Source organism: Engraulis encrasicolus, chromosome 24 (assembly GCF_034702125.1).
Source record: "Engraulis encrasicolus isolate BLACKSEA-1 chromosome 24, IST_EnEncr_1.0, whole genome shotgun sequence".
NCBI classification, from domain to species: domain Eukaryota; kingdom Metazoa; phylum Chordata; class Actinopteri; order Clupeiformes; family Engraulidae; genus Engraulis; species Engraulis encrasicolus.
The window spans coordinates 4424648-4437212 of NC_085880.1; the positions used below are offsets into that span (position 1 = coordinate 4424648).

General features: G+C 44.1%; 1 protein-coding gene across 4 annotated transcripts in view; it reads right to left on the reverse strand.

Annotated features, from left to right (window-relative positions):
• Positions 1–12565, reverse strand: part of lyst (lysosomal trafficking regulator) — a 171764-nt gene that overhangs the window by 133440 nt on the left and 25759 nt on the right. For 3 of the 4 annotated variants that reach the window (XM_063191578.1, XM_063191577.1, XM_063191579.1), the window contains 2 exons: positions 10106–10197; positions 703–904 (listed from right to left, as the gene is read on the reverse strand). In XM_063191578.1, the coding sequence (XP_063047648.1) occupies positions 703–904; positions 10106–10197 (294 nt within the window). Of the gene's footprint in view, positions 1–702; positions 905–6228; positions 7019–10105; positions 10198–12565 lie in introns of those variants that run through there. The other variant, XM_063191580.1, reaches the window with a different exon arrangement.

The window sequence follows — 12565 nt, forward strand, 5'->3', positions numbered from 1 at the left end:
GGGGGCAGGTAGATTTTAAAATCTACCAGTCACTCACTGTTTTCACCAGTCAAAGTGACTGGTGGGTTGAAAAATGTACCAGTCACCACTGAAATATACCCGTCATTGGCAGGTGGACGGGTGCTTATTTCCATCCCTGATAGAAATGCACACAGAAGGTGGAAGCAGTGTGTGCGTACTGTATGTGTGTATACTTGGTATATGATGCAATCCAAGAAATTGAGAAACATGGTGGGCTGTGTGAGTGGATCCATGTAATAGAGACAGAGACAGAGACACTGTGCGTCCAGTGTACTGCATTTGTGACTCTGTGTCTGTGTAATTGCAACCAAGTGTGAGACTGTGTGTTTATGAGCCTGCATATATCTGAGTGTATCTTTGTGTATGTACTGTAAAACAGATTGAGACCTGTGTGTGTATGTGTGCGTGCTCATGTGTGTGTATGTGTGTGTGTGTGTGTGTGTGTGTATATATGTGTGTGTGTGTGTGTGTGTGTGTGTGTGTGTGTGTGTGTATATATATATATATATATATATATATATATATATATATATATATATATATATATATATGTGTGTGTGTGTGTGTGTGTGTGTGTGTGTGTGTGTGTGTGTGTGTGTGTGTGTGTGTGTGTGTGTGTGTGTGTGTGTGTGTGTGTGTGTGTGTGTGTGTGTGTGTGTGTATGTGTGTGTGTGTGTGTACCTGGTCGATGATGGAGTCCAGTGTGCTGAGCAGCAGGAAGCCGCGTCCGCGTACCAGGTACTCTCCCAGGGCCACCATGTGACTCTCCTCCTCGTCCTCGTCATCGCGCACCTCCGAGCGCTGAGCCACCGCGCTGCACAGCTGCAGCACGTCCGTCAGGAACTCCCTCGCCAGCGTGTTACTGGCCCCGCTCATGTCCGAGCTAAAGACACACACACGCACACACATTCGCACGCATACACACAGGTGAGGATGAGTGGGATGTGGGGTCAGCATAGTCAAAGACAACACACAAAAACACACACAAAACCAAATAAATACAGTTCAACATTACTGTATGTTACTTAATTAAAGGGCAGGAATAGATACTGCATAGCTCTGATTGTGAGATTTCGGTTATTGCTCCCGAAAGTCAAGAGTTCTCACAAAGCACGGAAGACTCTTGTTTGAGCTAAAATGCTTCATGTCTCTAAGGAGCCTTTTCCATCTATTTTTAGCAGGTTGCTAAAACAATGGCACTCAGTTTGACCAAGGTCACACTCCAGAATGGGAGGCGATGGGGAAACGCAACTGGTATTATTATTATGCAACTGACCGAAAGCTCAAACTTCTCCAAAAGGAAGCTCAAATAAAAATGTGTACCAAAGCAATAAACAACAAAGACTACTACTTTCATACTAACTTTTGGAAACACCTGATTATTGAATATTGAACATTGACATTAGTTAAAATGCGGGAAAGAGTTATTTGCAAGTCAGGGGATTGGTGAAAGGACAGAGCAGCAACGGTATCAATGAAGGCCAGTGCACTTCTTTGAACACCAAAGAACTCTCAAGCCAGCAAAATACCTCAGAGAGACATAGAGATAACAAGATAGAAGGAGAAGAAGATGATGATGAATTACTCCTGACTGCTGATGTAACAAAACGCACAGCAGTAGAGTTCATTTTGAGCAATTGCACAACCGCATCTATAGTGCTGGTAATGCTCTAAACTTCAACCGCTAACAAAATCAAAAACATGACAGCAAGACCCCTGTGCAGGAAGAGATGGGCCCCTACAGACCTGACCTGTGTAGTCTCTCCAAAACTGATGGAACACGATTATCCTCTCAACAGACTCTCAACAAGTCGGTAGCTCAACTGGTAGCTCAACATACCATATAGAAAAGTGCATTAGAACACATCACTGGTTCTGTTTGTTGCCGTGGCTCTCTCATTATTTTCTTATTGTAAAATGATATTAAAACATGGCTCTTGGTGAAAGCTCTGTCAGGACGCCTGCTAGATGCAAATGAAGAGGCAATCTGGCAGTGTGCTTGCGAATGCCCTGAGGTCATCAGAGAAAACATCAAAATGTCAGCCAGCTAGCGAAGGGTTTTCTTCTTTTTTTCCTTCTTTTTTTTTACAAGTCAAATTTTAATTTTCCCACTAGGGGAGCGCTGGCATGCCTGCATTGCAACCAACCACACATGAAACACCACTCTCATGTTCACTTCATTCTCAAACGCAGCAGTAAAAAACAGGTCAGAAAAAATAATGTACCAGGGAAAAAAAAAACATTAGGTTAACAGCAAAAGTGGAAGGCAACAGAGGGAGGTTTAGAGGGCATAGCAAAAGCACATAGTGCCACCGTGTGTGCAAATTCAGCCTAGTGCTAATGGCACTGGAAATTAAGAGGATTTGAACAGTCAGGGCGACTAGTGGTTTTCCAGTATTTTTCACCTGAAGATAAGAATTCAAATTACTTCTCAATTTTGTTATCTGGATTATTACCTCTTTGTACAGTTTAGTGACATGGGTGAGTGAATTAGTAGTGCAGGACAGGTCGCCAGAGGACTGTAGATTTTAACCATAACCTGTGAATATCTTTGTGTAGTCTCCATTTTATGTTGCGCCCCTAAACGGGCTGGGGTCGTAACAGCAGTTACCAAGGTCAGGGGTTCCCAAACTTCACCAGGGCAAGGCATACAGTGCACCGGTATATTTCATTTCCAACCAAGGGCCCCCTTACATGGGTCATGCAGTCAAACTATTGTTTTGCATGCGTATGCGCAGCCCTTTTCCCAACTATAGTCTAGGTCTGTGAGGCCGTGCATATAAAACATAACAACAACGGTGGTGATGTTTAGAGATGCAATAGAATATTATAATGCAGTTCTTAACTATTGAAATATTGTTTAGCTTATTTTTGTGTATTATGGTGTGCATTAGTTATTCAATGTATTCAATTCTTTTTTTCAATATCTAGCATCCCCTCACAGCCCCCCAGGGGTGAGGTCCCTGGCCCCAATTTGAAAGCCACTGAGCTAGGCTGCTAAAACACTCACGACAAAGAGAGAAAAATACATCAGTTAAGTCTGTGAGGGGAAAAAAAAAATCACCATTCTGGTGTACGTTTTTCCAAAACTCATCAAACTCATATTTTCAGACACGATAAGGGGCATTCCAACATTACATCAGTTTTGAGATTGATGTAATTTTCCTTAAAATCAGCACTCTAGAGAAGTGAAAGTGAAGTGAAAGCCCAACTGGGAAACTCCAACTCCCATCGTCATTGTGACACAGCACTCCACAGCACACACGTGCACACTGGACACGATATTGCCTCACCCGTGCAAGGGGGCAGCCCCCAATGGGGGCCCAAGGGAGCAGTGCGGCGGGATGGTACCATGCTCAGGGTACCTCAGTCATGGAGGAGGATGGGTTAAAGCACTGGTTAATTACTCCCCCCACCAACCTGGCAGGTTGGGAGTCGAACCGGAAACCTTTGGGCTACAAGTCTGACGCCTTAACCGCTTACTGCTCTACCTACCTTCACTAACTGTGTTTGGGTGAGACAGTGATCTAAGGCCAAAGACTTTTTTTTTGCTGAGTCAATTTAAGAATGGCAAAATTAAGCCAGTCCCCCCTTCCACCCTCATCAGGCCAAATTTGATGGTGAAATACCATGACAAGCCAACTTTTTAAATGGGTTAACTTTCCTCCCAAACTTGCTCTGACAGTTTGGCTTAGCTAGCGGGATATAAAGAAGGAGAGAGAGAGAGAGAGAGAGAGAGAGAGAGAGAGAGAGAGAGAGAGAGAGAGAGAGAGAGAGACTGTGTGTGTGTGTGTGTGTGTGTGTGTGTGTGTGTGTGTGTGTGTGTGTGTGTGTGTGTGTGTGTGTGTGTGTGTGTGTGTGTGTGAGTGAGTGAGTGAGTGAGTGAGTGAGTGAGTGAGTGAGTGAGTGAGTGAGTGAGTGAGACAGACAGACAGGCAGACAGATAAGCAGGCAGACAGACAGACAGACACACACACACACACACACGCACGCACGCACAATACACACGGTTAAGGCTGTAACGATATTGCATCGAACCGAGGGATCGCGGTACACAGACCCACGAACCCCTATCGCAAACCTTCCTCGCAGAATCGCGATGCGCCCTTTTAAAGTTATTACCCCTCAGTCTAGAAAACAGCAGGATACAGGCAAATGCTTGCATATGCGCTTAATGCTTGCATATGCGCTCAAAGACCATTAGAAATGGGGCGCATATGAGCGAGTAACACTTCCATTCTCCCCTCTCTCATGTAAAATGTTCCGTCCAACCAGCACGTGCATTGGTTGTTATTCATTGCCTCAGCAATCTCCGCGAGACAAAAAAACTTGGGCAAACGTCGGAAGGTAAAGCACAGAAATTAACAACAGAGAAGGCTTTATCAAACGTGTGAAGATTTTTTTGATTCATGCATGCGCCGATGTGTGTTGAGTGGAGTTAGACGTTAAGCGGAGAGAGAGAGAGAGAGAAAGAGAGCGAGAGAGCGAGATGCTCCGCCTGCCCAAATTTTAAATCGCTAGAGCTCTATACGCTCATAAGGGAGTGTCGGAAGTCGGGCGAACGTTTAGGTCGATGTGGATATTAGGCAGCATTATTTCCTCCCCACATTGGCCGCCTGCCTAGCGAAAACATGCTCCATTTCAGCCTCTGCATCTATTCCCGCTCTTGACAAAATGTCAAATCACAAAACCAAACAAAGGACAACGTGCGTGTTGCATACTGAGAACATAACTGAGGTTCATTTCGAGTTTTGTTTGTATAAGCGCGTGCGCGCTGCTGCACGATCAAAACAGTTACAAAATATTAAACATCAAAATTAAGTGTTTGCATTTTCTGTAAGTAACTTAATACAATATGTTTCCTGACGAAATATGACCCGTGTTGTTTTCAGTTAATGTGTTTGGATATTAATTGGATAATGTTTGATAATGTGAGACAGTTGTAATAGGCTACCTATACTGCAACCCTGACCCTTCTCTCTCCATCTTTGTCTCTCACACATGGTCAGCATCTCAGCATGATATTATCTAAGCCTATTAGTAATAATAATGGTAGGCCTATATCTGCAACATCATTTAGTAGACCTACAAAATTAATGTAGGCAGTTAAATGCAAAAAGAAAGCATAGGCCTATATATACATATAGCCTATAATTTATTTTCTTCTTATTTTTTTCCCTAAAAAAATAAATAAATCGTGGGGGTATCGAACCGTGGGTCATATATCGTGATACAAACCGAATCGTGGGTTGGGTGTATCGTTACAGCCTTAGTGGAGATTGATAGAAAGAGCGAGAACACATCCCCTTGGGTGAGCCAGTGACTGAGTCAAGCGTGTGAGACGACATCATTGAATTTCATGCACCGTGCTCTTATCTGTCACAAACTCTGAAATTCATCCAAAAATTATTAATGCCCAGATTGGATTTAGAAAGAGGATCTTCCTATGTGAACAAATGGGGTTGTCTGGTGCTACAAGCAGCAGAGCTGATATCAATGATACAAAACAGAAGAGTCAGACGTAATAATCAGGATACAGATCCAGTTGAGTGGCGGAGTGGCTGCTTTGCTTAGGAAATGATGAGAAGTTTCTGCTGTCGAAGGCGTGAAGATAATGGATTGGTATGGAAGATAAAGGTCTGGAAGAAGCTACTGTACTGTACTGTCAGAGAGAGAGAGAGAGAGAGAGAGAGAGAGAGAGAGAGAGAGAGAGAGAGAGAGAGAGAGAGGGAGAGAGAGAGAGAAAGAAAGTGAAAGAGAGAGAGAGAGAGAGAGAGAGAGAGAGAGAGCGAGAGAGCGAGAGAGCGAGAGAGAGCGAGAGAGCGAGAGAGAGAGAGAGAGAGAGAGACAGACAGACAGACAGACAGACAGACAGACAGACACATTCACTCCCCCCCTCTCTCCATCTCTTCAGGAGGGCCTTGAGGCAGTCCGTCTTCTGCATATTCATTTGTTTTCGTGTCTTGCCTTCTTCAGAACACAGGAAGAACAATAAAACAAATCACTTATCAGATCCTACAGTGAAAGTGAATCCATGCTGATGGACAAAAAATAGATATTCTTCTACTGCACTGTAGCTTTTAGCAGAAGGTGGAGGGAAAACAAATGCAACACATTATCTCATCAAATACATTCCCCCCCTGCATTTCAAGGGGGAAAAAACTTCCCTAAATTGAAAGCGAATAGAGAAATGAGACACTACTCAACCCATTAGAAGAAGTGCTCTGGGTATTCTCGGACACAAGCTTTCTCTCCTTGAAGCAAAACTCGCTAATGTGAGGTGAATAGAGTCTTCAGTCCAGAGTGTGCAACTCCATGTTGATCCGACCAAACACTTGTCCTCAGTAGAACCACATGTTCGTCCTCCCAACGCACGCAACAGGCATACCGGTAAACACGAGACACGTCGCTAGTCCACGAACTAGAAACACATGCAAAACTACACAACAACCCTGTATGCTTCAGAGCACTGGCATGTGGAGGCACACACACAAACACACACTCCTTCACTCATTCATAGAACACACCTACTCACCTATCCACAAAGTCCCGCCTCTAGCCTCCAGTCTCATAAGCCAACCATAACACAACACAGCTCCAAAAGAGGAAAAAGGCATAGTCCGCCTACCATATGAGTTCAGGCATGGTGACAAAGCTTAAAGGTTGGCATCAGTGGAACTGCAGCAACAGACCAGCTCCGTTCAACTGAGGAAAAGATCCAGACTGTTGTTTAACTTTTGTCCTCAACTCCAGTTTCCTTGGCTGCGTCCACAGCTACCAGCACCGGTTGTGCTTAGGATGTTTGACTGGGATCGTTCTGTCCTGCTGTGCAAATTCCATTACACTGGAATTTTTTCAAATGGAAGCTTTCCAGATTTTGAGTTGATCAGTGCATCACATGAAAGCATGTGATGTCACATGGCGGCGGGAATGACCCTGAGGGACACTACTGCTACTGCCTTGACGGTCAGCCCAAGGCTACCGCTGGACACTTCAGAGGGGGGGAGAGAGAGAGAGAGAGAGAGAGACAGAGAGAGAGACAGAGAGAGAGACAGAGAGAGAGACAGAGAGAGAGACAGAGACAGACTTACTTCATGCTACTATAAAGCTTTTAAACATGAAATGTAACTGTCTTTCGAATTGAATCACACATCTATTACGGGTCCAATAATTATTCATGATGGCCTGCACTATTAAGAAGCAGTCTACCACTCACTCATTTAATCCTCTTCAATATACCCGAAGATTTCCATGCCACGTTTTGGTGCTAACTCACCAGTTTAATTCTAACTCAACAGAATTTAAAGCCCATTCATTTTCAATGGGGTTTCATTTCTGGTTATTTAGAATTAAACTGGTAAGTTAGCGCCAAAACGTGGCATGGAAATCTACAGGGTATATTGAAGAGTGAAGTGTGGGGTACCAGGTCAACAAACAAGAACAGCTGACAGCAAAGCATCAAGGATATCTGGGCTTCCATAACTCCCATGCACTGTTTTTGCCATTGACTTCAATGTTAAACGCATCATGGCCATTATGAAGACAGAGAATGTCCTAACCAAGTATTGACCATTGCATGTTATGTAGAAAGTACCAAATTTCAACTGATTTAATGTGACCCGAATTTTGATGAAGAAAAATGTGATTTTATAACAATATTCTAATAATGCGAATTCCCCAATTCATGGGTTTTTTGAGCTGGAAGGCCAACGAATATAAAAAGAAAAAAAATAAGGATTGGAATAGTTAAAAAACTGGGCCATGAATCTACAATCCATGACAGTTTAACATTATTGATGGAATTATGGAAATAAATCAACTTTTTCATGGTATTCTAATAAAAAGGCCTGGAGCTGTAAATGTTAGTAAATGTATGAGGCAATGCTTTTTTACCCATACTGCTTTCAAGTTAACAGAACATGACGAGATGCGTTGTTTCATATATTAGCAGTATCGCCTGGTATCGACAAGTATTTGAAGAGTAGGAGTATGAGTGTAATGAGCAGGTATCCACTCCGATACCAGTATCGATACAGGTCCATCTCTAAAGTATTCCATTATCGTACGGGACCTATAAGATAACTAGACTAGCATGAATTACACTGTAATTGTGCTGTAATGGAACACCTGATACATTCAAGCTCTTTTCATGCGAAGGGCTATTTTTGCTCAGTATAGTTCTAAAAACAGCACCGAAATCATTACACAATTACCTGTGGGAGACTGTCATCTATTTTTAAGCAGGACTGCTGCTTGCGCTTGTACCAAAAAAACCTAACCTGATACAAAGCCACTTGGACACACAGACACAGACAGACACAGACAGACACAGACAGACACAGACAGACACACACACAGACACACACACAGACACAGTGGAAAAAAACCCCAATGCATCCACAAATGTCTCCTAATCTTCAGAGACCTTCTTCACATGCATGCCTATTTGCCTTTGCACAACACACAACAATTGCATAATATTCTTATGTGGGCCATCACCTAGGCCTACTAAGGAAATGACTTGTCACGAGGAAGGTTAAACTGTTACTAGGGTCATAACTCCCCTCTTCTACTACTGTATGTATGACCTGGTTTGATCTACACAACACCGACACTTGTGAGTTTCAAAACATCACCTGACGTCTAGTAAAAGCGAAAGCTAAATGTCTGCCTGTACTTTCACTTTCACTTCACCACCACTATCATACGCTTCCAGCTGCACGTAGAGTCATGCACATCAGCATATCACAGGATCCCTTCTAATGCAATCAGTGGGTCAGACAAAGCAGACGGTGCAATAACGTCCACAAATGCCATGTCTAAAACAGTTTCTCACAATTTCAACGCATACTATTTCCAGAATTTGTCCTCTGAATGTGTTTGTGTGTCTGTATAGGATCTTCATACATGTACATGTTCATAAGAATAGGCATAGATAGCACTAGCCTAATTCTACTGAGTGTGTGAGCAAAAGTGTGAATTTCAAATGAGGTGATGGAAGGGCATGAGGGATGTCGTGTGGGAGCTTCAAAGTGAAAACTTTGGGTGAGAGAGAGAGAGAGAGAGAGAGAGAGAGAGAGAGAGAGAGAGAGAGAGAGAGAGAAGACGGAGGGAAAGAGGGAAAGAGTGCTGTTTTGTAGTCATGCTGTTCTGAAAGGAAAGTATGCCGGTAAATGTGGGCGTCTAAATCGGCATTTGACTTTGATTCCCAAGCATCCGTTAAGGTTTACCTTATTTGTACAAGTCAGGTTTCGTAAACTTGAATCTCGTGATATTGATCGACAGCATATTCCATCACAAATCATTGACTTGTAAATAAATAAACCAGAAGAATTCTCCTTCCCATTCAAGCTCCCAACGACACAGTTCCCCTCAATGTGAACTTCTGAGAAGCGAAACACAAACACCCGCTCTCAGATCTGTTTGGGGTATTTTGTTTTTCCTCCGGAGATCATCTCCTAATCACAGGACAGTGATTAGCGATATTCAAAACAAAGCTAATGAGGATGAGCGTGGCGCTTAGCTGTGCTGTGCTGTCCTGTGCTCCTGCTGCATGACAAAAGGGCCCTTTCTAGACTAGCTAGCTCGCACTGGGCCGAGCTGGCGAGTGGCGACTTCCCGCTCAGAAACGTCATGTTCCCTCGTCCCGCTCCCCGCTAATTAATGCTCCGCTGGCACTCTGCCCAGTTCTTGTTCCGTGCTGCTCGTATGTCTTAGGGCAGTGACCCGCAGCGCAGTGCAAGAGGGATTCATCTTTTTATTTTATTCAGTTAAATAATGCCTGCTGAGCTACCATCTTCAAGTAATGAGATTTTTAAATATATATAAACATTTTAAAGATGTAAATGAGCAACAACAGTCAATTGAAAGAAGAGAGAGAGGAATACGTAGAAAGAAAGAAAGAAAGAAAGAAAGAAAGAAAGAAAGAAAGAAAGAAAGAAAGAAAGAAAGAAAGAAAGAAAGAAAGGTGAGGTGAAGAAAGAGCAGAAGAAGGAAAGAAAGAAAGAAAGAAAGAGCAAAAGTAAGTAAGAAAGAAATACAAAGAATCAAACGACAACAATAAAACCAAAGTTAAGAGACCTACCAGAACTTCAGTGCATCTTTGGATGCTGCATCGTGGAGATGTCGGACGCAGTGGAACAGGCACAGGAAGCCCTCCAGGCACTGCAGGCTGACCTGGTAACAACACAACAGACACACACATACTGTATAAGGGAATAACACATCCTCAACCACAAACACACACACACACACACACAAAACACCACAGAGGCAAACTAGTCCAACTCATTTCCTTTTCCTGCCAGTGTACCTACCCACAGTGCCTGCAGTGCACACACAGTGTGATTCTCATGAAGAACACATTGCCTGGTAAAGATGTTGCACCTGTAACGTGGTGGGAGGCTTGTAGACTGACTCCGAAGTAAAGCTGAAGAGCAGTACAGTATAGTGCATCACACAACTAAATGCATACAAGATTGTTGAGCTTGTACACCTTCATGAAATCCCCTCACACCCAACCAAGTCAGCATTTCCAGCACGTGATCACAATCAAGGGCAGTGCATGTAGGATTATGGCCATAACTGTTAGTGCAATCAAAAATTCAAAAGTGTGAAAAACACAAAACCATACAGAGAATTGTTTAAAAATTGCAATCGTGTGAATTTGCAATACTGTAAATAGTTTCCTTCAACTGTCTTAGTGGTGCCTGCTGAAAAGCCTGAAAAATCTACAAATAATAATCCGTATCATTTTGTCTTTCATCCCCTCACAGTGTGAATGCTTTTCATACCAGAGTACCAACTGTCTGTGAATGGAGAATTAAATGCGAATGTGTCTTCTATGGTAGTTAACTTTTTCTTGCCCATGATTTAAGCATTATCTGACTCTTGAAAATAAACAATTAACTTGCCAAGTGCCCCATTAATCTCAGATGACATCACAGCATCAACTGTTTAAATTTTCCCATAAACTCATCAGACAGTATGTAAGTCACATGCAGGAAATGAAATCCTGGCGAAGCCATTGTAAGATATTGCACTGACGCCTGATGGACGGTAGAGTGAACACAATCTCCAAACAGCCCAAAGGGCTTGTTTAGCCAGGCAAAGAGCATGGAGACACTGCAATCATTTGGTGCATGTGTGGAGGGTTACATTCCAGTCCAGCCTGGAGGGAGAGACCGACAGACAGCATGGCCTATCAGCCCCCCCTTTCCCCCCAACCCCCTGCCTCTCCAGCCAGCCACCTGACCTCCTTAAGCGGCTGAGAGCAGTAGTGGCCTCTTAACTAGATAAGAGCAGTAGTGTAGTGTTGTGTTGGCGGGAAGTGAGTGTGTTAATGCCAGCCGTACACTCGCTCAGGTCCCCCTGCCTGACACCGCCCCTGCCACCTGCACACACACACACATACACACTCGCACACGCTCACACACACACACACACACACACACACACTCATACGCGCGCACGCGCACACGCGCACACGCGCACACGCGCACACGCGCACACACGCACACACACACACACACGCAGACATCCACAGACATCCACAGACATCCACAGACTACACCCCCCCCCACACACACACACACACACTGGTGTGATCCTGAGAGGCCAAAGAGGAGATCAGACCTCTCTAATCCTCTCAGCTTTACCTTCATTCACAGACAGCCGCCGCCCCCCGCCACTACCACCACCACCACCACCACCACCCAACCCCCAACACCACCCACAACACCACCCAACCCCCAACACCACCACCACCACCACCACCCAACCCCCAACACCACCACCACCCAACCCACCACCACCCAACCCCACCCAACCACCCTCAACCCGGCACAGCAGCATGCCGTCTGTCTGCACACAGCAGCCAAGCAGATCCAGGAAAACACTTGCCAAATGGAGTACAATGACCATCCACAAGTGACTGAGAGACCGCGAGACAGGACGACACCTCCAGTCCTCGCCTGCACAGTGAATGCTGCTGCCACTACTCTGTCGCTGCCACTACACTAGAGACATGCGCAGGTTCAGTTTCAAGCACAGCTGAAGGACAAGAAACATTTGTAATTAACAGAATTTAAATCCAAATTTGTTTTTTCATGGTGGGCCAAATATATAAAATATGGTAGGTGGGCCGTGGGCAAAAAACATGGGTACCATGTACCACGTATAACTTACCACCTTATATCCAATGAAAATGTGTCATGATACAAGATCAGATAACAATTCAAATGTGCTGTATCTACTTCAATCGTCGATGATGAGCTGCAGTCCATTCTATGAAGACTTGAGATAGAAATAGCCCAACTGCCAGTTCAAACTGGACCAGTGTAAGATGGGTGGAGGTCAAAAAAAAAAAAAAAACCTTTGAGGGCCAAATTGGGCAGCTGTGGTTTTGATCATGGAAAGAAGACCTGTATTTTATGGATGGCCTATGAAGTCCAGTCTACATAAGGATCATGGCCTACCTACCTAACACCAATGGTGCGCCCTGTTATATTTACAGAGTAGCAACCTGCTGTGTTTAAACACTACT